General features: G+C 40.2%; 1 protein-coding gene across 3 annotated transcripts in view; it reads right to left on the reverse strand.

Annotated features, from left to right (window-relative positions):
- Positions 1-5,439: 5,439 nt before the first annotated feature.
- Positions 5,440-27,312, reverse strand: part of TULP3 (TUB like protein 3) — a 29,845-nt gene continuing 7,972 nt past the window's right edge. The window contains exons 2-11 of one of the 3 annotated variants that reach the window (XM_061472260.1): positions 22,031-22,082; positions 20,505-20,667; positions 18,359-18,535; positions 16,767-16,897; positions 13,458-13,655; positions 12,845-12,957; positions 12,341-12,455; positions 10,203-10,301; positions 6,158-6,347; positions 5,440-5,666 (exon numbers count right to left, since the gene is read on the reverse strand). In XM_061472260.1, coding sequence (XP_061328244.1) covers positions 5,533-5,666; positions 6,158-6,347; positions 10,203-10,301; positions 12,341-12,455; positions 12,845-12,957; positions 13,458-13,655; positions 16,767-16,897; positions 18,359-18,535; positions 20,505-20,667; positions 22,031-22,082 — 1,372 coding nt within the window. In that variant the 3' untranslated portion in view covers positions 5,440-5,532. The remainder of the gene's footprint in view (positions 5,667-6,157; positions 6,348-10,202; positions 10,302-12,340; positions 12,456-12,844; positions 12,958-13,457; positions 13,656-16,766; positions 16,898-18,358; positions 18,536-20,504; positions 20,668-22,030; positions 22,083-27,312) is intronic. The other 2 variants (XM_061472264.1, XM_061472263.1) reach the window with 2 other exon arrangements.

Below are 27,312 nucleotides of genomic sequence, written 5' to 3' on the forward strand. Positions count from 1 at the left end.
GAGGGGACTAGCGGGGAGGGTGGCGAGAGAAGTGCCGAGGCGGAGTTAGGAACAAAACCCAGCGGAGCCGGGCGCTCCCTGGCCGGGGACCGCGTGTGACCGGGGCGGAGGGAACGCCGGCAATAGCCGGAAGAGGGGGCCCGCGGGGGAAGGTCGGTCCTCACAAGGGGAGCGGAGGAAGGAAACTCCGAGCGGCTGAAAGCCGGGAGCGGCCAGGACCCCGCCGCCTCCAGGCATCGGCGCGATGCCCTGGCGGGGAGAGAAGCTGGAGTTCGCGTCGAGGCCGGGCCGGCTTCAGCCGGGGGAAAGAGCCCTGGAAAGGCCGCCGCTTGCCTGGTCCTTTCCCAGGGACGGGACTCCGGCACGGAAGAGATTCGCTAACCCCTTCGAGCAAGCGTGGCCCGTCGTCAGCACTTTCTCGAAGCCCCTTAGGGATGTGATGTGATTTCCAGCCAGCGTCGCTGCGCCGCTGCAAAAGGAACCAACCCCAACACCGCAAAAGTGGTTATAACAGTTTAACTGCCCCGAGAGCATTCCAGAATGTAAACTACTTGCCTAACAGCAAAGGGGTGTTCTCTGTGGCTTTTCTCAGTCTCACAGGGAAGCTACTCCTTTCCTGTCCATTCACACCGGAATGCCAACACGCTGCACTAGAAAATGCTGATACAAAGCTGAGAGTTGCACTAGGGTTGGAAAGCCACGTTCCAAAACCAAAAGCAGTAGTAAACCAGCAAGTAAATGTAACGATATCCTGTCAGCAGCTCTGGCAGTGCTGCTACACCAACAAAATAAACTTTTTCAAGTGCCCAACAGTAGACTTTGCCACAGGTTCCTGGTGTGCACATAATTACCTGTGGTAGAGTTATGACACACTTGGTTTTGTTTAAAACTTTGAAGTTCAATGAAAATACTGAAGAAATTGAATAAGGAAATTCTCAGCTTTCGGTAAGAATGCAAAGCTGAAATTGTTGTAACTCTTTTCAAGTTGCAGAGAAAAGAACAGGAGCTAGATGTGTCCTAAAGTCTCGGAAACTAAATGGCAAAACCCATTAACTTCATAACCTTAGTCTTGGGATTTGGAAGGACAACTCCAAATTTGCCATACAGGCACAAGTTACTCCTGGGGGAGATTCCAACTGGACACAAGAGGAAATGTTGTCGCTAATCAGCCACTGCAATAACCTTCTCATGGAAGTGTTGGACTCCCAGACACTGTCAAGATTCAGCTGGACAGGGTGCTGGAACATCTAGTCCAGGTCATGCTTTGCCTAGAAGGGTTGGACCAGATGATCCTTGAGGTCCCTCCCAACCTGGGATTCTGGGATTCCGGGATTCCACTTTTTCTATTTTTCTTCTTTCTGGCAGTGCTGAATGTAACTGATATTGATGAACCTTTTTAATGTGCAATTACTTTTCTTTGGAAGGCAATGCAGCAATATTTTATGAATAATTAAGATTTTAAGAAAAAAAATATGATACAGCTGTAAGAATACATATTATATATACAATGCAAGAATGAAGTTACAGAAGTCAACTATTTTGTGTTTTTTGTTTGTTATATAAAACCCTGCAGCGATCTCATTTAGCCACTGTTTCTACTAAGCCGTATTTAAAAATAAGTCATTTAACAAAAAACATGTATTAAAGGTAGCTCATTTCTCATCACACCTGTTCACTATGAATTCGAGGCCAGGTCTCATGATTATGTGACTAAGGGATTGTTTTGCTCCCATTTCCCTGCAGAATCAACATAGCTCAAAGAGAAGGAATTGAAGCCTATTCCTTCCTGTGAATCATCACACAAATTGTTTGCAGGACTCCATTCAGTTGCAGATGAAAACCTGCTCAAGAGAACAGAGGGGGTTTGGAGGTGGTTTTTTGGTGGTTTGTGGTGTTGGGTTTTGGTTGATGTGGTGGAGGTTTTTTGTTTGGTTTTGTTTTTTCCTTTTTTTTTTTAATTTTATTTTTCCTGTACTGGTGGTACTGTGAAAGCAAACTGTTCTGCTCAGAACAGGAAGTTGGCAAGCTGGTGACACCTAACTCTCCAACCCGATCCATACTCTGAATGATTTTGATGTGCAGCTTTTAAAATATTGGTTCACACTAAAATATATTACTTTCCCCTTAATAAATAAAGGGATCAATTCAATTAAGCATTAAAAAAAATAAATCCCTTGGTTTTGTCACAATTTTAAGCTGTTTTGTTGAGACAGTGCAATTGTTTGCCTTGTTCAGAAATGTTAAAGTGAATAATCACAAATTGCATCTTCTAGAATAAATTAACTAATTTATGTATTCTCTAAATGAAACATTACATTGCCAGAGCAGGTTCTGTTATAATAGTCTTTATCTTAAGTGAAGTTTGGTGAAGTTAGTTTGCTTCTGTATTTTTCTCCCCTTTGGGGATCAAAGAAGTGACCTCCGGCTTCCAATGAGGAAAGAATAATTCCATATAAACACATTAAGAGACAGAATGAGAAGACAAAAACCCTATGCACCACACAGTTCAAGAGATACAACAGTAACAGTGGGTAAAGGTGCTCTGCCTTCTTTCATGCAAGGGCTTTCAATTCTTACCACTTTACCACTGTAGCAGGCTGTTTTCCCGTTACTAAGGAAGCCCTTATACCAGTGTTGCTTTTCTACTCATCCTCATAACTGTATGCAGGGCCAAATCTCTTTGCCCTAGCATAACTTAAGCATCTTTCTGAATTCTGGTTTCAGCAGTAGTTCCAAACTGAAGTTACATATAACAGTTTGACATTGTGGCTGTCTCCGGCAAAGAAGGAATCTTTCCAGAGTTCAGTTTCTCAAGACTTTGCACAAACTCTTAGCTCTTGACCTGTAAATCACGGGGAAGGCTTTGCTTGTCTTCCTTACCAAGAAATCAATGTCAATTGAGAGATCTATAGAGCTGTTAATACCAAGTCAAGGAGCACACTGAGTAAAGTGAGAGTGGGACTGACCCCTAAAAGAGCAAGAAATTACTCAGTTTTATGTTTGTGAGCCAAGGATCTTAGAGCAGCCTAGTAGCTGGTTTAGTCTGCTAGATCTGCTTTTAGGATTCATATTGAACAGTTTAATATGCTTCCTTCATTGTTGCAAGATCTCTTTGGGATTTCAAGAGTGTTACATTTGCACATACTCAACTAATATTACTGTACTAAGAACAAATGCCTAGCAGTACTTCCTGCTCAGTTTTCTATCCCAACTAAATCTCACTTGGCTCAGATGGAACTAGGGGGAAGGAAAAAAAAAAAAGAGGTGCATGAAGAACTGGGCTTACACATCGAGAGCTGTGTTAAGTTTCAGATTATCAGTCCCACCATATCTCCTCTTACAGAAGTTCATACATCTCCCAGTGGAAACAGGAAAATATAATCACTTCAAATTGATGTTCCTCCTAGCCTTGTATTATTTCAGTTCTTGATTCAGAAATACACGGTACTGTACTTCAAGAGTACAATGGGTTCAGATGGAGGGTATGAAAATGAATAATGAACTATTTCAAAAGCCCTAACCGGATACTGGAAGAAACATTAAAAAATACGGGGCAGAGAAGTGCAACTAGCTTACAGAAAAAAATCAAATGGAAACCAAGAACTATACAGGAAGAACTGCTGCTGAGAAGAAAACAAAAAATAGAGACTAACTTTACATATATCCCCAGCCTTCTAAGTCTATGGGGAGAAAAAAAACCCAAACAAAAAAAACCCAAACAACATAAAAAGAACTGAGAATTACAAAGGAAAAGGAGGAGTAAGAAGGGAGATGAAATGAGATATATGACAGGAAGAAACTGAGGTAGTATCTACAGGAGGAAGAAAGAACACCCATAAGTGACAGAAAAATTCTACCAAAAAACTACCAAAAGAATTATAGATTTTTTCAATATATAAATTAGTTTATTTTCATTTAGATATAAAAGGTATAAATACAATTCATGTAAAACATTATCTGATAAAAGAGCACAGAATCAGTTAATCTGCCTGAAACCAGAGGCCCTGGCCCTGCTAGGATCATTTCATGTCAGCAAATAGCTTGAAGAGCCACTGCTGACAAACCTAACTGAAAGGATGAATAAAGGGATGCTATGGTGGCCTTTTGAGCAGAGAGAAAACCATGAATTCAAAGTTAGCATTCTGCCTTCAGGTCACCCCAAACTAACATAAGGCAGTTTCTTTCACACAGACCTAGTCAGAAAAAGAATCAAGATCGGTAACAAACTGACTTAGTTTTCTAGATGGACAAAGGGAATGCAAAGTCACTGGCAAAGAACGCAGAAGAGCACAAATGGAAAACAAACACTGTCAGGTCTTGACTCCAGCCTGATGAGTACATGAAGGCACAAAAGAGATACAGGAGTCAAGTTCTCTTCAGGGCAGATCTGCTGATGAGTTCATCTCAAGATGATGGCTCACCAGCTATACAGGCATCTGAGAGATGCGAGCTGAAGTTCTCAGCATCACTTCATAATTTACAGTTAAATACAGAGTTTGCACATGATTACCATAGTTGGTTGGTTGGTTTTTTTTCCCCTGGCAGTATCAGAAAATGTCTTCACAAAGTTTCATTATTTTGAAAGAGCAAGTGATACCTACCACTTCAAAGACTCCAGAGCCCAGAGCAATGAATCTGTCTCTCTGGAGCTTGAAACAGAGTTAGTCTGCTGACAGTAGCAATATCCAAAGATGGAGAACATCTATTCTTGTCTTGATAGAGGGATTAAGTTTTCTAGGATCATCATGAACATACATAACGGCCACAAAACAGGAAAGATAGTAACTGTTCTCTGCTTTAGTACACATGTGCACACTATGAGGCTTAACATGTCACAGCGTGCAGCAATTCACTCTGATGAATCAAGGCCATATGAATCAAGAAGCATTCCATGCTGTGACATACAGTCCCCATACTGTATATCCAGCATTAAAAATGGAGCACTGGAAGGGCACATTGCAAAGCCCTATGATACATTAGTTATTTTTTTTAAACTTACTGATGCCTTTGAAAACACCTGTAATTTTTTTTTTAGGTAACTCCTTCTTATATTTAGGTTAAAATTATTTATATAAAAATCAACTTCTATATGTCATGACTTGAGATTTAAAAAAAATAAAATCAGTCACTTATTCCTAAAAATGTAGCAAGTTTTACAAACAATAGACAAATAAAAAATAATTGTGATCAGCATACAGCCTATATTAAATCAATCAGAACACTGCTTTTCAGGAATAGAACTGTATACTGTACAGTTACAATAGTATGGTTACACTACCATACTTCGGCCAAATTCAGTCAGATTCTAATATCTGTTCAATCTCATTTTTCACATTGTTAAGAATAACAGAGACAGTAATGGATATATCACCAACTAAAAAGTAAGCATTTCAGATTTGATTGTTCTTTATTTGGTAAAAAGACTATCAGAGTCTGCAGAAGTCTCTCCTCCAGTTCCCTTCCACCCCCAATGTGCTTTTCATTACTCCATTGGGAATGCAAGGATGGGAATGAGTTTCAAGTCTGTTGCCCTCATTCACAGGCCAATTTACTATCAAAACTGGAGAGTCCAATAGCAAAGGCCTGAAGAGCACAGAGAGGATAATTATAGTCTAGAGTGAACACATCTTCTGCTACACGACCAAACTGCATCACAATGTAGTCAGCTGGGGAGAAAAAAAAAACAAAAAACAACAAAATCAGAAATGAACAATTGCGTAGCATAGCAAAGAAAAAACAAAGCACAACCAAAAAACCACAAATGTCTGGCAGTTCCAAATATATGTGGTTGGTGTTTCCATCCCTTCTCACCAGAGTGCCCTTGTAATCTGCAATCTACAGTGACTATTATTCTAGAGATTATCTTTCTTCTCAGAACCAAAGCTTGAACCACTTTCTCTTGCTAGCCTGAAGTCCTTTTCTTTCCTTCCAAGAAGCTTGCATTTACCTTCTCTTTTGCTGCAGCTATGGATGGTAGTGTCTGCACCCACCCCAGAAAAAGGGAGACCTTATATACTTTTCTTCACAGCTGAGAAGTCTCCAGTAATCCTGAGCTGATTTTCTCCACCCAATCTCCCTTTTCCAGGAATAGTGTCCTATTCCTTCCAAACCTCATGAAATAAATAGGGTTATCCCTGTTTGAATAAGCCACACACACTCTCCACCAGACTCTTACGGTCATTGTCATGCACAATCTGGAAGTTCTTCACCGAGGCCTGAGTGACTCTCCCATGGAAGTTCAAAACATAGGATTGAGTATCATCATTCCAGACTGGAGCCTTGTTGTGCAACTCAATGAGGTTCTCTAAGTTTTTGTTTTGCCATTTTGACAGCAGACTCTCATTTTCCTGTTCAGAACAAATACATTTATCAGATTTGGAATGGCTCTGCTTTTGATTACTACCTCTGTCATGTGTGTGTATTCTGTCACTTGAAGGTCATTCCCTGTTTAATGAAACACAATAACACTTAAACTCAGTCCTACTGAAACTTCTTGGAATTACCAGGAAGATACTTTAATGGATTCCCCATCCAAGTATTTCTTTGCACTCGATAAGCTATCACCATATTTTACCCAAACAAGAAAAAAAAAGAGTGAGAGAGAAGGATGTGTGTGCACAGGAAAGGGAGCAACTCAACAGGCCAAAGGATGACTGCCATCCTACTTGCAGGAATCCTTTCTGAGTCTCACAAGCTTTCTCCGATCCTGTTGGACCCAACTTTCATTTCTAACAATCTGAACATTGAAAAAAAAGAAAATAATCTACAATTATCTACAAGGAGGCTTGCCATACTGATCAAGGAGGCTTTAAACTAGACGTGTTAGGGGAAGGGGCATCATTCCATTCCAACACACCCAGTCAGTTGCCAGCACCTATAATAAATCCTCAGAGCAATGTACATATATTCCAGCCTCTCCAGCCAATGAGCCGGCTTCAGCTGGAGCTCGGCTCAGATGCCTATATACAAATGCTTGTAGCATGGGGAACAAACAAGAGGAATTAGAGATGTGTGCACCTCTACAGGGGTATGATATAATAGGCATCACAGAAACATGGTGGGGTGGCTCCTATGACTGGAGTGTTGGAATGGAAGGTTACAGGCTCTTTAGGAAAGACAGGCCCTGCAGGCGAGGAGGAAGAGTTGCCCTTTATGTTAAGGATAGGCTGGAGAGTATGGAACTCTGTCTGGGGACAGGTGAGCAGTCAACAGAGAGTTTGTGGGTCAGGGTTAAAGGGAGAATAGCTATGGGAGACATTACTGTGGGGATCTGTTACAGACCGCCTGATCAAGAGGAACCTGCGGATGAAGCATTCTATAGACAGATAGGAAAAGCCTCACACTCACAGGCCCTTGTTCTCATGGGGGACTTCAACCACCCTGACATCTGTTGGAAGGACGGTACAGACCGGCGCAAGCAATCCAGGAGGTTCCTCGATTGTGTGGAAGACAACTTCCTTCTGCAAGTAATAGAGGAGCTGACAAGGAGAGGTGCCATGCTTGACCTCTTGCTCACCAACAGGGAAGGGCTCGTTGGAAATGTGACTCTCCAGGGCAGCCCTGGATGCAGCGATCACGAGATGCTCAAATTTGAGATCCTCAGGACAGTGAGAATAGTGTGCAGCAAGCTCACTGCCTGGGACATCAAGAGAGCAGACTTTGGCCTCTTCAGGAACCTGCTTCGTAAGGTTCCATGGGATATAGCCCTAGAGGGCAGGGGGATCCAAGACTCTTGGTTGGTATTAAAGGATCACCTGCTACAAGCTCAGGAGTGTTGCATCCCAACTAGAAAGAAGTGCAGCAGGAGGGCCCAGGAGACCACCCTGGATGGATAAGGGGCTCCTGAGGAAAATTCAAATGAAAAAAGAGGCTTATAAAAAGTGGAAGCAAGGAGAGGTGGCCTGGGAAGAATACAGGGATGTTGGCTGGGAAGCTAGGGACCAGGTTAGGAAAGCAAAGGCCCAGTTAGAATAAAACTTGGCTGGGGATATTAAGGATAACAGGAAGGGATTCTACAGGTACATAGGAAATAAAAAACAGACTAGGGAGAATGTAGGCCCCCTCAGGAAGCTCTTGGGAGAACTGGCTACACAGGGTTTGGAGATGGCTGAGGTTCTGAATGACTTCTTTGCTTCGGTCTTCACTGGCAAAGGCTCTGACCACACCACCCAAGCCTTGGAAGGCCATCTTAAAAATCTGAAAGTGCACAAGTCCATGGGTCCTGATGAAATCCATCCGCGGGTCCTGAAGGAGCTGGCAAATGAAGTTGCGAAGCCGCTGGCCATCATATTTGAAAAATCATGGCAGTCAGATGAAGTTCCCGATGACTGGAAAAAGGGCAATATAACCCCCATTTTCAAGAAGGGGAAAATGGATGACCCAGGGAACTACAGACCAGTCAGTCTCACCTCTGGGCCTGGCAAAATCTTGGAGCAGGTTCTCCTGGAAAGCATGCTAAGGCACATGGAAAACAACAAGGTGCTTGGTGACAGCCAGCATGGCTTCACTAAGGGGAAATCCTGCCTGACCAATTTGGTGGCCTTCTATGATGGGGCTACAGAACTGATGGACAAGGGTAGAGCAGTTGATGTCATCTACCTGAACTTGTGCAAAGCGTTCGACACTGTCCCACACGACATCCTTGTCTCTAAATTGGAGAGACATCAGTTTGATGGATGGACCCCTCGGTGGATAAAGAACTGGCTGGATGGCCGCACGCAAAGAGTTGTGGTCAATGGCTCAATGTCCAGCTGGAGACCAGTAATGAGTGGTGTCCGACAGGGATCAGTGTTGGGACCGGTCTTGTTTAACATCTTTGTCAGTGACATGGACAGTGGGATTGAGTGCGCCCTCAGCAAGTTTGCCGATGACACCAAGCTGTGTGGTTCGGTTGATACCCTGGAGGGAGGGAATGCCATCCAGAGGGACCTTGACACCCTTGTGAGGTGGGCTGATGCCAACCTCATGAAGTTTAACCATGCCAAGTGCAAGGTCCTACACCTGGGTGGGAGCAATCCCAGGCACAGCTACAGGTTGGGCAGAGAAGAGATTCAGAGCAGCCCTGTGGAGAAGGACTTGGGGGTGTTGGTTGATGAGAAAATGAACATGGGCTGGCAGTGTGTGCTTGCAGCCCAGAAAGCCAACCGTATCCTGTGCTGCATCAAAAGGAGCGTGACCAGCAGGTCGAAGGAGGTGATCCTGCCCCTCTACTCTGCTCTCGTGAGACCTAACCTGGAGTATTGTGTGCAGTTCTGATGTCCTCAGCATAAGAAGGACATGGAACTGTTGGAACAAGTCCAGAGGAGGGCCACAAGGAAGATCAGGGGACTGAAGCACCTCCCGTATGAAGACAGGCTGAGAAAGTTGGGGCTGTTCAGCCTGGAGAAGAGAAGGCTGCGTGGAGACCTTATAGCAGCCTTTCAGTATCTGAAGGGGGCCTATAGGGATGCTGGGGAGGGACTCTTCATTAAGGACTGTAGTGATAGGACAAGGGGTAGTGGGTTAAACCTTAAACAGGGGAAGTTTAGATTGGATATAAGGAGGAAATTCTTTCCTGTTAGCGTGGTGAGGCACTGGAATAGGTTGCCAAGGAAGGTTGTGAATGCTCCATCCCTGGCAGTGTTCAAGACCAGGTTGGACGAGGCTTTGGGTGCTATGGTTTAGTGTGAGGTGTCCCTGCCCATGGCAGGGGGGTTGGAACTTGATGATCTTAAGGTCCTTTCCAACCCTAACTATTCTATGATTCTAATTAACTGCACAGTGCCAGGCCCTGGGGTGCTTCAGTAGAAAGTCCAGCAGGCTGCATGTATGCCTTAAGTAGGTTAAATGGGTCTAGTAAGCGATGTACAATGTAAAATGCAGAAAAATACAAACAGAAAGATACAAAAGAAGGTAAAACAGCACAATAAATTCAACAAACAGTGAATTACAGGGAGCTGTAGTGAGTGAAATATATATTATTTAATTTTAGAAGTTCTGCAACAAATTCCAATAATATATGCTAGAACTCCCAAGAAAAATAATCCAAACTGAAGTTATTTAATGGGAAAAAATTATCAGAAAACATCCCCCTGTGGAGATCTGACTGATATGGCTATAGTAAGTGTTTTTAGCATACAGATACAATACTAGATTTTTGAGGATAACATAAATAAAACCTAAATAACCTCCAATCTGAACCATGACTGAACTCTGTAACTCACATTTCGTGGACGTATTGGAATTCGCTTATGATTCATATTCATTCCTGGAATGATCACAGACATTTTTCTGGGACCCTTAAATCCTAACACGTTGGTTTCCTGAAGGATAAGGAAAGACATTTTCAGTAAATGAGATACTTCATCTCAAGGAAGGAAAGACAACAAAACTGAACTTGAGATCACATTTATATTGTTTTTTTAGAGATCTGCTAGCTACAACTGTAGTAGCAGTTATCTAAATGCAACTGTGTTTTAATCATTGAGAACAGCTTTCTGTTCTATTTTGAGAATGGTGTTAAGACACATACTACCTAATTTAGAATTCATCAGTTATCCTAATGAAGCATTTATAACAAAATCACAGAAGTGCAATTTCCAAGCATAATTTTGTCCATCTGAGGCAAAACCAGGCTAAAATCTTGCTTGTGAAGAAGCCTCAAATATGGTAAAAGACAAGTATTTTTGGCCTGAGACTATGTTACCCATACATCACCATTTAGGCTAAAATGTTCCTGAAAAAGTGAATTACATTCTTCTTTAGGTGTTTTTATTTGTGTTTACAAGCATACCTACAATTTTCTCTCAAATCATGCTTTTTTATAAATGATTAAGAACAGATCCAAAAGGCACAGAGTTCAGCACCTGTGCAAGCTTCAATCTTGAGTAGATTTTTCCAGAGTACTGCAGGAGACAGATCCAAGTAGACTGAATATAAAAAGCAAAGGGAAAAAAAAGTCTCGGCGTTCCCAAGCCATCCATTCAATAATGTCAACCAAAATTCAAGGGTCCATTTAAAGTGTTCTGTAACAATGTCAGTGATAACCTTTAAGATCCCCAAAGGCCAACTAAAAAGTCAAAATCTTTTGGAAGTACTGAACTGATTGATAGAAGTGACACTGCTTCTCCTAACACGCTAGTGCATTTTGCAGGCACAGAACAGAGGTCTTTGGGTTGCAGCCTCTACTATTTTGCTTCAGAAAATCTAGGGGCACATACAGGAATGAGAATACTGATTTTATTGATATTTAAACTTTATGAACTTCTTGTATATAAAAGTTCAGAGATCTGAAAAAACAACTTTATATTATCTGCTGTACTCATTTCAACAGCTTGCTGTGTACGAGTATGTAAGGAACTGAAGAATACTGTATACAAAGAAAATAACCTGACATGATACTGTTATGATAAATGATACGCTCACGTTTTTTTCCCCAGGTGACATTATGATCAATGGGGGGGGGGGGGGAATCAAGATCATGTTCCGATAGGTTAATGCACCTTCACATTTCTGCGTCATACCTGTGATAAAAGCAAAAACCTTCCACTTAACTATCCATCATTTTGTAAAGAACCTCAAATTTTATTCAAACTTCAGGATTGGAACATGAAACAAACAACGTTCAAGGCCAAGCTGGTCTAGTGGAAGGTGTCCTTGCCCATGGCAGGTGGTTGGAACTGGATGAGCTTTAAGGTCCCTTCCAACCCAAACCATTCTATGACTTTATGATGAGAACCCTCACATAATTCTAGAGTATCCGCAAGTGGCACCCTGAGGCCTAGACCAAGGTGATCCTCAAAACCAGAAGAAAGCATCTCTAGAACAGACAGCTATTAAATCATGATTTCCCACAGAACCATATCCTCACTAACCACAAGCTGCTACTGAAATAATACCAGCTCCTTCCTATCCAACAAAATGCCTTTGGTTCTGCAAAACAAAAAAATAACTCTACTTCACAGGGTACTCCCAGTTAATTCTTAGTGTCCACCAAATACCAGCTGGGCAAGAGGCAGTTCATGCTATGGCTGCCTCCATGTAAAGGATGTGCTGACTGGCCGCATGCCACAGGTCAGACAAGAAGGTTATCAGGGTGTTAGTCTGCATCTCTCTCGCTCCCTCCTTCCCTCATCACTGATTTGTTTGGGGTTTTTTCTTTTCTTTTTTTTTTTTTTTCCATCAAGCTTATAAGAACTTATCTTTGAAGCCTCTGTCCTTTGTTGTATCTGGTTGAAATTGGTCAGTTGGTTCCAAAGTTAAGTGGGGAAGGCTGCCAGGCAGCACGATTTTGTAAGCCCTGTTTCCTCTGTAACCAGGCAACAAAGAAGAAAAGGGGCAAAAGGGGAGAGGCACTACTTACATAACAAATAGCTGCAAGCTCCTGTCTTGTATGAGCCTTTTCCACTAGACCTTGTGCCTTGAGGGGGCTAACTCCATGGTCATAGACTGTAAATTTTGTTCCCATGAGGTTTGATCTAATGTCAGGTTATGGAAAGACAGAAAAAGAGAGAGGTGTCAGTGGAAAGTTTTGTTATCTTCTGAAGGTATTTGTACAGCACAGTGAAAATACTCATCTCCTGCCATCTGAATCTTCATATTGCCAGGTCAGTAAGGAGTGCCCACAGTAAACTGAGCCTGAACTTATCCTGGAAAAACATCAAGCCAGAATTCCTTATGTGAATTGCCATGGTGAGTGGTTAACACTGAAGAAAGGTTGCCAACTCAGGTGAATACAGATTACATTAAGCAGGATGATGCAAGTCCATTCTCTCTGAATTGACACCAGATTGTTATTCATATCCCCAACTCAACTAAAATGAAAATCCGATCTCTCTTGTCTGTAATTTTCACCTGTGGTTCTTACCGGAGTTTTCCAATGAAGCTTTCCCCTTCTCGGGATAAATCAGTTGGGTCAACTGATATGAGGTAATTGGATGTTTTGCTCTTTTTTCGTTTTCGCCCTGCAAGAAGGAATGTCTGCAAATACAAAACTTCAATCAAGACTGGAGCTTTGTAAGAATGCAGAAGCATTGCTACACATTGCTATCCAAACTGTTATCTCTCCATTTTTCACATCAATTCCCCTTTTTGTTCTGTACTGATATTACTGTCTCCACAATTCTGGTATCTTCCACAAGTGCACACCCAGAAATCCTATTCCTTCGAAAAGCTCACTCAACAGTGTAGATTTAATGCAACTGTCCTTTCTAGTCTTCCCTCCTTTTCTGCAGAGCAGTTCCATCTCCCTGCTCTTCTTTATCCTTGACATTTTTATATTTTTTTAAATTTCATCTTTCATTGTATTATGGCTTTCAAACCTCCCAATTCCCTCCTTAGTGCCTTGGCTTAATATGAGCTGTCCTCATCTGCATGCAGGCTCTCCTCAGCTTCTGGTCTCTTACCAGAAGCTCTTCCTTACACAAAAAATATTCTGTGGTACAAGTCTGATAGCCAAGATATTCTGCTGCTTCCAATACCTTTCTGTTGTCATCCCTTTCCAGATGCATGTAGTAAGTAGGAAAGAGGCCCCGGTCCATTCCCTTCTTATCTCTAGTGATTCGACACTTGACTGTAATACCACGGGGTGCAGGGTGTAATGCAAATTCCTCCAAGTTCTCTATTTCTCCCAGCTGGGCATCTGCTGAAAGGGATGGACTACAGGAAGCACCTGTTTCCTGTGGGAAGAACCATCATATTAGCAAATTAATATAGATCAGAGGCTCTGGTATTCCCCAAGAAAAGAAAGGTCTTTTAAAACAGAAAGATCTCATGTCTCAAGAAGATATTTTGGGAAAAGGAAGTTAAATGAGATACCACCCATATTTCTGTGAAGAAAGTGGCTGCAGACTTTGAGGAAAAATCAGCCCTCCAATGAGAGGGGAGAAAAAGTACCCATTAACCAGAGATGAGTGAATTGTGAAGAAGGGGAAAAAATGGGATGAGTCACTGCAAATATTCTTAGCAAAGAGCCTCTCTGCTCTTAGAACCTCACTCTGTGGGAAATCAGGCAGCATGATAAGCTGGACTCACAGATGCTGCAGTAAAGACAGGCCAGGATTTTTGTGACTGAAATGAGCACTGAGATTATGTTGGTTCAAAACAGTAGCTGAAATAGCTGATGGTGGAGCCAATGCTGGAAGAACCTTAGAACAGTGTATATACTCAGGATGCAAGTTATGGTCACTGATAAAACTGGAATTCTAATGGGAATCTGGTATAAGTCATTAAAATACTTTTTTTCTTAGAGGTAGCTGAATCCTGTGTATTGCAGAACACAGGAGAGTCCTCCCTTACTGGGCTTTGGAGTTGATGTTGGTGATTTATCCATATTCTTAGATACAGCTGGTAGGAAGTATGAATGATTACAGACACACAGTGACACATACAGACTTGAAATCCACTAGTGGATCTCACCCTCCCCTGCTACAGCATCCCCTAGCTGGTATCTCCAGCAGCTGGCAACCATAGCCCAGTCTCTCCCAAGTAGTCAACACCCAGATCTCTTGTACTACTCACCCATTCACAGAATCATAGAATGCTTTGGGTTGGAAGGGACCTTAAAGCTCATCCAGTTCCAACCCCTTCCACCACCACGGGCAGGGACACCTCACACTAGACCAGGTTGCTCCAAGCCCTGTCCAACCTGGCCTTGAACACTGCCAGGGATAGGGCAGCTGCAGCTTCTCGGGGCAACCACCTTCATCGTAAAGAATTTCCTCCTAAAGTCTAATCTAAATCTACCCTCTTTCAGTTTAAAACCATTCCACCTTGACTATTCAACTCACTATTTCAGGATATAACTGGTATTTTATGACTTCATACTCCATTTATTCAAGCTTACTTGAAAGCAAATAAAGTCTGAACAATTCAGAGAAACAGTTAAAAATATTTTTGTACATGTTTATAATTTATAATATTTTAATAATAAAATTTATAATTTTAATGTAATATTAATTTCTGCTGACACTTCCCTGAGAAACCATTACAAACAGATTTTTCACCCCCCAGCACCATCTACATTTGTATTTTAATATGAAATAGACCTACACCTACTGAAAGCCAGAAATAACTTAACTAGCCTAGGATTGTATGAGAAAGCCCATTCTTTTCTAGAGTACAGAACTCTGACAGCAAATAAAGCTTTTGCATATTAGCTGAAAATGCCTAAGTAATTTTTACAAGCATACAGTATTTTTTCCAGAGGAATCAGAGTCCTAGCATGTATTTACTACCAAAAAATAACTTCACAAACAAGTAACAGTAATAGGGACACAACATGAGTTTACATGTATTTAATACAAGTATACTTTGAGAACATCCTAGAAGATAGTTCCAAGCCAAATAGAAAAGGCCAAGTTTCAAGTACTCCAAAGCAACTTCTTAAACACACTTGATCAGATTTTATTGCCATTTTGCAATTGCTGCAACATTAAATCTTGCTTAACTTTATAAACTGAATAGCACATTATTATTTTTATATTATTCTTAGAAGTTAATCTTAAGTATGTGACCACTGCAGTGGATCAGGAACAGAGGTGGATACAAGCACACATTTCACTATTAGCATTATGTAGGAAACTCTCTTACTGTTAAGATAAAAAAGCTGTTTATGCCACACAAGGGATAATTTACTGAATTAAATACAGCAGCCAGAAAAGTTACTTGCTATAAAGCACTTGGCTAGCATTTTGAGAGCAGCCTAGCGGCATCAGTTATTGAAATCCAAAAGATTTGGGAGACACACATCTAACACTTTTGAACAATTAAGATCTCCTACCCACACAAGTTTTCAAATTGCTAACACATGTTTTGCACAGAAAGGAGATGAAGTGTTAGTCCTTAATTAAATAATACCTTAAGTTCTATCACACTAAATATTAATATTTAATCTATATTATAATCTTCAGAATTTCTTCATCCTACTTCACCACACAAATATACTCTTTTGAATAGTAGCATGGACTTTTAAGACTGCCCAAACCCTGTGCCCTTCATCTCATCACTAGCTCAAACCCTGGTTCTTCCCAGGTCTCTTCAACTCACTGGCTAGTACAGCATATAGTTTGTCAGCATATGTATGTACGTATGTATCTCTCTCACACACATAGGAGAGCACATTCATAAGGGGAACAGCATGATAGGAGTATCATGCAGTAATCGGGCACAAGGCTTCAACAGACAAGCATATTGTCTTGCAGCTGCTTACATGCATCTGGTGCCTTTTACTCCCTTTAGTCCCTATTTTCCCATGCTTATGACTTCCTGATCCACCTTATCCCCTTTCTTTTTCCTCTTCCCTTGCCCTAATCAGCCATGAAAGGTTTCTTCCAATCCCAAAATTTTCTGTTCCATCCCAAAATTCTGTTCCCTTTTACAGTCCACAATAAATACTATAAACCCTCAGGCAGCAATCGCTCTTAATTTGCACGGCATTCCAGAGTTTCTCTGAGTCATCTTGATGGCTTTTACACCAGAGACAATGGCCTAATCTGTCCCCTTTGAGAATCATAGGAGTAGCTGACTCACTGTGTTCCCATCTTCACTGATTAGGCTACTCAGGTTCCTCTGCCCACCACTGTTCCTTTAGTCATTACTCAGTCTCTGTGTTTAACTCAATGGCTCTTCAGTCAGATAACCAGACAATCATGACCTTCCTCTGCCTTCAGGGATTAATTTGCTAGCTACTGTAGTTGCAGCTACTATATTTTAACACAGTGCTCAAGGGGTTAGTACTAAAATCAAGCATGTGCCCAGCCCTTATCAGAAAGCAATTTCAAGACACTTACTGTGAAAGATTTCACGCTGGTTGCCGAGCTAGGCCTCTCAGTTTCAGGATATGGTGAATGAGAAGCTGGTCTCTTACTAGCTTCTTCCTCTTCTCCATCCTCCTCATCAAAATTCAAACTGCCTGAAATTCCTGTCAAAATAAAGCAAGTAACCTCTGAAAGGAGATGTCACGAGTTTGTGGCATCACTAATTCATACACGACATTTGCACAGCTAGTCACTCTTTTCATTAATTTCAGTTGATTTAATTAAAATCAACTCCTGATTTTCCTCATGTGCCATATTGCTTCCCAGGACTTTTAATTCAAAACCCTAGTGACATTTTGCAGCTGTCATCGTGCAGATGATTAAACAGCTGTCAGGCTTTTATAAATACTTATTTAAATGATATTAAATGATGTAGCATACTGCTCAATATACATTGTCGTTGAGTTAATTTTGCCTATTTTCATGTAAAAAAGCCCTCCATGTCTTAAAAAACAAAGGAAATCCAGATCAATATGCTGACACCTCCACTGTAAACTGGACTCTGTACAGCTTACATTCTTGACCATTTCCCCTTAGCCTTATACACACTGAAATGGAGTAGGATAATTTTTCTGTAAGAGCCCCTCCTATCCTTACATCAGCAGCAATAACCCATGTCTCATGAATACTATTGATGATTTTGTTTTTAAAACAGAAGTGCAGTCTGAGTAGTTCCAGGATTTATTTAATCCTAACCTAGTCACAGCTATGTAGAGATGACTGTAGGTATATAACTAAAATAACTCCGGATAAAAACATTTTAAAGAATGTTTATGTGTACAGAAGCACACATAACTGTTTGGTGCTTACTTGGAACTGTGTCATTTTATTCTGAGATTCCATTCTTTAATTTGGCTGTAGAATGGAGAGCACATAAAGCAGTATAGAAAATAAACACTGAATTATTTTCCAAGAGCAAATATTATAACACTACTCCAACATGGCACTCCTGGAAGTTCTTTATCTCAGATGAAATAGAAAAATGTAGTCTTAACAACTTGTCAGTAAGCTTCACAAAGCACATTTGGAAAGAGGAAAGGCATTAACTCTAGTACTCTGGCCAATTTCAAAATTTACTGTTTATATTCTATCTCTACTAATTACCCCTGAAGTTTCTGGATATACTCTCCTACTTCCTTCCCTAACTCTTGCATAATGTTCCTATCCATAGGTAAGAAGCTGTTGCATCTGACAACTGAATGGATGTATTTCTAGATGTGGTAGTACCTTAATATATAAGCTGCACTGGAAACATTCTGGGACACATGCTCAGCAAAATAAAAATAAGCTGTGCACTATATTAAGCACTAGCCATTATTCTGCTGCAAAGTGCTTAGGCTGCATTCAACAAAAAGGGTTTCCTGTGGTACTGGCAGACAGAGATGGACACTCCACTGGGAAACTACTCAATGGGATATAGCTATTGAAACTGTTGATTGTGACAGCTTCTGACTCAGGAAGAACACCTTTCCTGGTGTTTTTCAGAGCCCTGAAAAATTCTTTGCCTATTATCAACTCTTAATGCCCATCAATTCTTAATGTCAAGATAACGCCCATTATATTACCTCGTTTCTGTAAGATTTCTTGCAGATCTGGCTTGCCTGCTGTGTCTGTTAGAGCCTCTCCATCATTTTCCTGATCTGCATTGTCTTCTGATTTGGAAGATCCAGCAGAGAGAGTTTGGAGCTTGGTCCCCAGATCTTGCACTTCTGATTTCAGGAAAGCAGCTGGTCCATCAATACCTGCAGGCCAAAACAGAACAGAATGCTAAAGTCTATTTTTGTGGCTAAAGACACATGCCAAGATGGTTGTTCTTTACATCTTCCTTGCTCAAGCATCCCTTTAAAGTCCTGACGTCTTCTTGTTCGATTTTGATCAGAAAACTTGGAAGTATCCAGGCCTGACTCTGGTACAGACAGCCTATTACTTTAAACATACCAGGCATCAGCTTCTCTATTTACAAATATAGTCATTGTATCTACTTTTTTACAAAGGGCTTAAGCAGTTAAAATGAGTTGTATTTGTCATGCACATTGATATATTTTAATTTATGGGCAATTACTCTATTTTCTTTTCCTTCATGTTCTTCGCTTGCTCCTAAACTAAAAAGTAAGCGCTTTACAGTGCACACTGCAAGTAAATTTGATAAAATTATCTACAGGCACAGGCAGAAAAAACTGTAAATGGATGCCCTCTTTTTGGTAGAAACCAAATTTCCACATTTAAGCATGCAATTCAGCTGTGCACTGTCCCTAACTGGTGGAGGTGCCTTGATGTCAGGGTCTGGCCTTAATACATTTATGTGGCACACAATATGCAACTGTAGTTCCAGCTTTGGATTTCTTGCTTTCCCACCGTTTTCCTTCTTAAAACTTTACTGCTTTATCTAATCATCAGATTTCTGACATGTTTACTCCTGTTACCACTTCTTAACAGAATTTATTTGTACTGACAAAGCTTCAGAATGATGTAAACTAATGAAGGAGCGGTTAGTTTTTATTTTTCTTTCTTGTAGTTTCAGTACTACTGAAGTTTCCTAACTTAGAAGTTATATCAATCTTTTTGACTTGAAGTGTCTTTCAACAGCAGCCTTCTCCTACCCGATTTTAATCACATAAATGCTACCATCCATCATCACTTTCCTCCCCATCCTATGATCCTGAAAGACACCTGGAGAACAGCACATGAAAATCATTCAAATCATTTTTACATTTGTTTTCACCTCACACCCTGCCCCCTCTAAGTCTTATCTCTCAATATAAGATAGGATAACGTGTTTCCAAATGTGATCTTCAAGCCAAGTAACACTGGTTTGTTTGGGTTTTTTAAATTCTACTCTATACATTAATTCCCTATTAACAAAACTGTGGTATTTTAACATCCTGCAGTAACATGCATCTCTAAGCCTTTGGATAGTTCCTGTTACTTTCTTGATAGCCTGTTATGATCCATGCTCTCAAGCTACACTTCCACTGGAATATACAGATTTCATTGCTGCTCCTTTTTCTTCGCTGCGACATGGAAAACGTAATGCTCTCGATACTGTACTTGTTTTCACTTTTCACAGAATGGTTTCTATTTTACTGTAATGTTTGGAGATCACTAAGTTACTGCCGTTGGCTCTGATGTCACTTTGTGCTTGTGACTTTCTGGACCACTATAGCTTGCTTGTCATGTTTCAGTTGTCTCCCTGAAGCCCACAGAAAACAACAGATTAGATAAAACCCAGAAAAAACCTAATTCAGTATTCATAAGAATTTTGTTTTGCTCTTGTCTACTTTATCATTCAGTCATATGCAATCTCTAGATGGAGTATACCATGATGAAAAGTACAGGCTGTCACTACTCAATTATTTCTTTTTTTTTTTTTTTTTATCCTACAGCTTTATAAGACTCTCTTACACTGGGTTTGTATCTCCCTACCCTTACAGAAGTTCCTAACCTATTTCCACAATTCTTCTTAGTCTAACACAAGGGAGATGTTCTTCAAAGGCACATGAAGATTCTCAGCTATCACAAAATTCAAGGTAAGGTTTTTGGTTTATTGCTTAAACATACTGTACTACAGTTCTTTTTTTGTACGCATAAAGGTATGTAATCAATCTTGTTTATCACTTGACCACTGTCACAGCAATGTGGTGCCCATCTGCAACATCAAGTGCATGCACTGGCATTTTTGGGAACATTGCTGCAACCAGGTTGATTACTTACCATGTAAAATAACATCACTGTGGAAAGGGGTAGGAGCTTTTACTAAAGGAGTCTGCTCCTCATACCCTTTGGGCTTTGACCTATGCAGCTTTGCCTCAGGATTTGCCTGTACCATCAAAGGATCAAGACGCTTCTTCCTCTGCTTCTTCTCTAAAAGAGCTCTCTGTGAAATAAAGAAACAGCATGACGTAAGAACCACATTCAGAGAGCCAGCTATTTGTGATATTTCATTGGTGACATTCAGCTCAGCTATTGGTGATAACACGTCACTGTTCAGGATCTCCAATACATCCAAAATACTCCTGTAATCTCTTACAAAAACCCTAGACGCATATCACTTCGTCTTTGGAGTGATCCCTGCCTCTGATTCCCCATCAGTGGAGATGGACGCCTGCTTGTTTTCTGATCTATTGTGAGAGCATCAGCAGTAATTCCTTTCATCCAGTCTAAACTGCAGCAATCCTTCATATATATAGACAAATTCAGCAGTCATTTATAGTACAATTTGAAACAGTCTGAACTTACAGAAGAAATGCTTTTTCTGTCAGAAGCTATCATTTTAAACAGAGAACTCAAACCAAATAGTTTCCAGAAACCAATATTGAAGAGATAAGACTTAGAGGGGACAGGGCGTGAGGTGAAAACAAATGTAAAAAAATACAGTCATTAAAATAGGACTGATCTGGTAAAAGGAAAATTCATCTACCTTGCAACATTTTCCAAGGTACATATATATTTGATGTTTATGGTTTCCTAGTAAACAAGAATAGAAACAACTGCTGAGGCAGGAGGAACTGTGATGTGATGAAGTTATGATGGCATTAACGAAACCTCGTGTCAAAAGCACCGTACCAACTGCATTCAGAAACAGGCTTCCAATTTCCCGCTCTCCACCCACAGGGAGGTGGCAGCATTACACTTTGAGCTGCAAGTGCCTCAAAAAGACACGGAAACGCCTCTAGCACTGCGTTCGTAAGCACTGTGCGAGGAGCCACACGCCCTCTCTTCACGGAAAACGCAGTAACCTGGATAAAAGCGTCCTGGCCGGCAGAGCTGGCCCACAGATGGAATTTAATGTCATGAACTGTGAAAAACTGAGACCCATAACCTAATATTTGACAAATGCTTGGCTGTAAATGTTTTCTGCGTAGGAGACAAAACAAATCAAAATATGCTGGAAATCCTTCTCAACAGCAGAGATCCTTCTATAGCTCAGGGAAACCTTTTCCTTTAATGCTTAAAATGGATAATTCTCTTAGCCTTCCTTTTGATTCATTCCTGCATTGGGGTGAGTCAATCCCAATTAAATGAGAGACATATGAAAAATAAATATATCAAAGAAATCAAGCCTACAAGCCATAGTAAGGTTGACTTAAACTAACGAAAGCCATTAAAATCTTTAAAGAAAAATGTTTTTGCCATAGCAGTGAGTTCTTGTTTGCATTCTTAACAACCCTATTTCTCAAGTCAAGGCTAATGTTTATTTTCCTATACTTATTTCAACCAGCTTCAACACTATCATTTACCTGATGCTCTAGTTTCAGCTGTCGTAGTTTCATGGTTTCATCCTCAAAGATGCTGGGAAAGGGAAAGAAACAAATTAATTATTGCTATTAAAGTTTGCATTATAAGAGCACAAGATATTCACAGGCTACAACTTCACCATCAAGACTTTACAACAAGTGTAAAACATCTATCCCACAAGGAGACTAAGTTACAACACATTAAAAAACATGTTATATTCTGTCATAAATAGGACCAAACTGTAGTTTAATCACCTTAGTAAACTGTTCTGAAAACATTTTGTAAGCAACAAAACCTTCATTACTGATGGACAGATTTTACCGAGTTGGGCTATCTGAATTTATACCTGAAGGATTAACACAGTTCAAATCAATTCAATAGTCCCTGCTCCTTCATAAAATACCCAATTCCAAATTAACTCAGATTTTTAGGTTCTGTCTTAGAGTTAAACCTACACCATTTTCTCCTGCCAGAATTCCCAGAACTACAGTTAATATCTGCATCTGTATTTGCAACACCTTATATCTGTTCCTAGAGATGAAAAAATGATTCGAGTTTATTTAAGTTTTATAGATAACTTTCATAAGAACTCTAGTTTTTCATCCTAAATTGTGTTCCACAGACTTCACATTTCCTTTTGCATGATAGTGGATTATTACATAAGCTAATGCACTCAATTTAGCACAGTTAACCTTACAAAAGGGAAAGGCTAATTGACAAGTAAGCACATATTCTGCCTACCAAAGCTGTGCACCTTCCTCCTACACAGCTTTGACAAAGACCTCTATGGCAGTGAGAAAGCATCATGAAGAAGATAATATGAGACACAGACAAACATTATATATTTTATGATGGCATGCAGTAGAGCAGGGCTAGCCACAACTGCAATTTAAACAGGAAATTCTTTGTCTGGTCCAGGTGTGCAGAAATATCCAATCATGTGAAGTCACAAGCAGGCAGACAATGCTGAATAAAAATCCAAACAAGGAAAACCAGAGACAGAGGGAGAGAGACGGGCTGGAGTTTCTGCAAAACACATGCCGTGGGAATTGGATCACAGCAAATAGAGCAAACAAGAGGAGAAAGGACTCAGAATCCCCTTAACTCCTAGTAAATCCACATTTGACTCAATTTCCAGGCAAGCAAAAGACAGATCAAAGGTCCTTACAGACATACTACGCCATCCAACACGTCCTGTGCTGGGAGGCCGAAACATGTAGAAGTTTTGTATACACACAGCTTATAAACTCTAAAATTGATGCTTATTGCCCAGCTAATGCCATTATAATGCACTGTTATTACCGCCATTGCTTTTTACCTTGCAGCTTTCCTTATTTTTTTTTTTCCTAACGTATTTCAAGCATCATCACTTAGGAGGTCTAGGACCTTGAAAACACCTTGCTTCTAAAACCCGATATTACTCCTCATGTGGATCAGTCATGTAGCACATTAGATTCAAAGGAGGCAAGGGCCTGGAAAAACTGATTACTTTCTTGAAGAGGGAATGAGAAGTATTGCATGTCCCTACAGCAACAGTTACAGTAATACAGTTGTCTTCACCTGAAAAAATCCACAGTTTAAGAAAAAAAGCATGTAGAGACACATCTACTGAGTGCAGCAAGATATATTAGTTGCCACATAAAACTTCAACATAAAGTAAAACTGTGATGTGTTTTTTATAAGTGCTTGAAAGCTCCACTTACAATCATAATTAAGAAACAAGGAGGAGGGATATTCCTTTCCGTTTATTTTCTTATGCCCACTGACTTACGAAATAGATGACATTTGTTAACTGTAGTCAAGTGTTTCTTACAAAGCAAGCTGTGCAGCTCTTATTAATATTATATTTATGGACACATTCTTATATAATTAAAAAGAACTACAATGATGCCCCCTGTAGATAGAAGCTTCAACCTGTGGCTTTATTGCTTTTCCTAACAGAAAATGGAATATACTTCCACGTCTTCCTTCCTGAAGGATGGCAAAATGCTGAAAAATAAGGACTCATATACATGCCTTGCAGAAATCCTCAATGAAAATTATTTTCTACCCACGCTGGAATAAAGCTACATAATGTCAAAGGCAGGTCTAAAGGCCCGTGGAATGGGACCGTAACACAGACGATAAAGTGTCCAACCTCCAACTGCTTAACTGAGACTTGGGCATGATTGAAACACATAAAGATTCTAACAGGTCACAGAGGTTGATAAAGTAAAAAGACAGCAAGTAGTGTTCTCTTTTACAACTTACTGTTAAACACAGACCAAAATCACCTTGCAGCAGGCCACTAAGTGAAAGCAGTGACCAATTCTTCTCATTATAAACTGCAAGGATCCACACAAAGAATAAAATTAAAAGAAACAAAGCCACAAATAAGCACTGTGGCACTGTAAATAGTGCTAAAAATACCCCCAAACAAAACAAACCCACTATTATTATTCACTCTTCCCCAGACCTACCTTCCAGCATTTGGTCATTGTTAAGGTGTAACAAATAACCAGACCAAAAAGAGCTTCCCACACATACGCACATTTTACACCTTTTTTTTACCCCCCACAGTGGTTTGGTGTTACTACAGACATTACAGGAAAACGATGTGCTAGTCACTCCCACAGCTCATCACAAAGGAATGCAAGCAGTGTGCTAATACAGCTGCAGGCTTCAAATGCAAATCCTCCTTCAGATGGACTTACTACACAGACTAGTACATCCAAGTGCTCTTTGGACATGCCCACGTTGAACCACTATGCTCTTAACTATGGCTTTTTATTTGAAGGGGTTACGTGTAGTAGGAATTAAATATCCAGTAAGAACAGGAAAAATACTCTGTATCTCCATGGATGCAACAACAGTGTTCAAAACATGAGAAAAACACCCTAAAACACAACCACCAAAACAGTCACCCGTTTACCTTTGATAAATAATAATAAAAAAATCCTGGTAGCCTGTCATGATCTTCCTCTTCCCAGTCCCTGGAGCAGACTATACAAGACCCTGCCCCTGACTCCTCTGCTACATTCACCAGAACTCATAAGGTCTCCTGCTAAAGCTACATGATGGATAACGGACACATGCTAGAGAGAAAGGAAAAATGACTCAGAGTGTAATGTAGAAGTGAAGAATACTTATTATCCAGAATACAGAATAAAAGAGTGTGTGAACAACTAGTTCAAGAAACACTCAACTGAGAAGATACAACAGCATGCCTGAATGTGAACAGCAACACATACAGGGGTTCACAGATCCATTTGTCCTCACAGATCCTTTTCTAGATTCAACAGACTAACATGAAGCAAAATGTTTTATTTTTAACCCTCATATTCCTGCTGAAATCAGAATTAGCCTTCTCATAAGCAGAAATTAAAATGTTACAATAGGAATATGAATGACAAATTTATTATGGATGTTTTTATTTGGTCTCTCCTAACCATTTTTTGGAATATCGAACTAGCCACAATGAAGAAATAACTTCAGAGGTCCTTAAATTTTTAGCTGTTCCCATTGGTCTGCTTCCTTTAAGGAAGGCACAGTAAACTAACATTTTCATCTACAGATGTTACAGACTTGCCAATACATTATGTTCCATTTCTTACTCATGTAACTCCTTTTTCCTTTGCAAGACAGTTTATTAATGTGGTAGCAGCAGTTATGTCTCTGAGCAACACTCCCAGAAATTAAGAATCAGGGAATGAGAAGGATGTGGTTTATGGCACACATTTTTGTCCACTAGATTTTATTTTTAGCTGTAGAAGCACAAGTAAAACCAACTTCAGTAAGAAATGAAGAGACAGCTGGTATGAAGGGGTTTTCACTCTTAACTCTCCAAAGAACTTTCCTGGGAACTACATTCAAACTATGGCTATGAAAGAAAACAGAAGCTGTAGAAATGAGATCATTTGAAGAAGACTTCTTATCTTTTAAAAGATTACAATGCTGTCTCTGGAAAATGGCTGACAAAAAAAAAATTATCTGTAATGCACCTTCCAGTCCACAAAAGAGAGGAGTCCCATCTTTTTCCTTGCAACAGACACAGCTAGAATTGCTCATTTCTGGGAAAGGGAGTAACACAGAACAATAGTAGTGAGGATTATCAATGTTTTCCGCCTTCGCCAAGGCAGAAAAGCAGACTTTTTTTTTGGCAAACATGGAAGATTCTTTCCTTTTAATTATAAGTCTTTCTAGGTAAACTGGATTGGCTGTAAATTGGCCATAAAATGTCACCCCCATTTTTAAGTGACACAGGTTGCTATGTAACAGTTCTTATAACAGCATTTCAGTTACAAGTTATTAAGCAGTTGACAGTTCAACAAGGGCAAGTTTTAACCTCTGTCTGGGTTTTTACATAAAGAATGCTATCTCCCAGTGAAATCAGTTTTACCTTTGATTCCTCCTCCTAAATAAACATGCACAGATTCCTAATGCCAACAGCATACTGTTTTGAGAAAGTTTTGAGAAAGGTTTCACAAAATTCATTTGGCAAGATTTTCCACCTGCTTAACATATGGGAGCAATGACATGGCAACAGTGAACACTATTTTGGGAGCAATTCTGAATGAGTGAATATATTATCATGAATAAAGATTGTCTTCGATATGCCTTAACATACAAATTATGTCCCACATGATACAAATCACATAAAACAATCACAGACTATTTGAAAAGTACTAATAAAGCCAACAACACCTGCCAGATTAGGGTGGGGAAGCAGAAAGACGAGCATCCAGATCTGTATGTCTTACTCCACTGTAAAATACACCCAAATACTCTAGGCACTACATGTTCTGACAAGCACTGCATAACTTGTAGCAGCTATCTGAACAACTTACAACTTACTAAAGAAGATCAAAAGAAATACAAAGGCAAGTTAGTCCTTTAATACTCTTGCTTCTACCTACGAGTTTAAAAATGGAACGCCACTGTAATCAGGTACTTTTCTTAAAACCCATGCTTTAAAGCGTGCCAAACATAACCAAACCAACACCCCTGGCCCCACCCCCCCAAAACCCAAACCAAAACCCACCACCCTCACCACCACAACAAGCTGGCATTCTGAAAGATATACAACTTTTTTCTTTATATACATATATATATATATATTCTTTGACTATATACACACAGATATGTTTTGCCTTTACTGTGCCAAAACAGCTACCCAAACACCTCAAGAGTATCATAGAAGCATAGAATAGTTAGGGTTGGAAAGGACCTTAAGATCATCTAGTTCCAACCCCCTGCCATGGGCAGGGACACCTTACGCTAAATCATATCACCCAAGCCCTCGTCC

The sequence above is a fragment of the Pezoporus flaviventris genome, unplaced genomic scaffold (assembly GCF_033815535.1).
Source record: "Pezoporus flaviventris isolate CSIRO_AGI_PZ_B2104156 unplaced genomic scaffold, CSIRO_AGI_Pfla_v1 ptg000070l, whole genome shotgun sequence".
Lineage (NCBI taxonomy): Eukaryota > Metazoa > Chordata > Aves > Psittaciformes > Psittacidae > Pezoporus > Pezoporus flaviventris.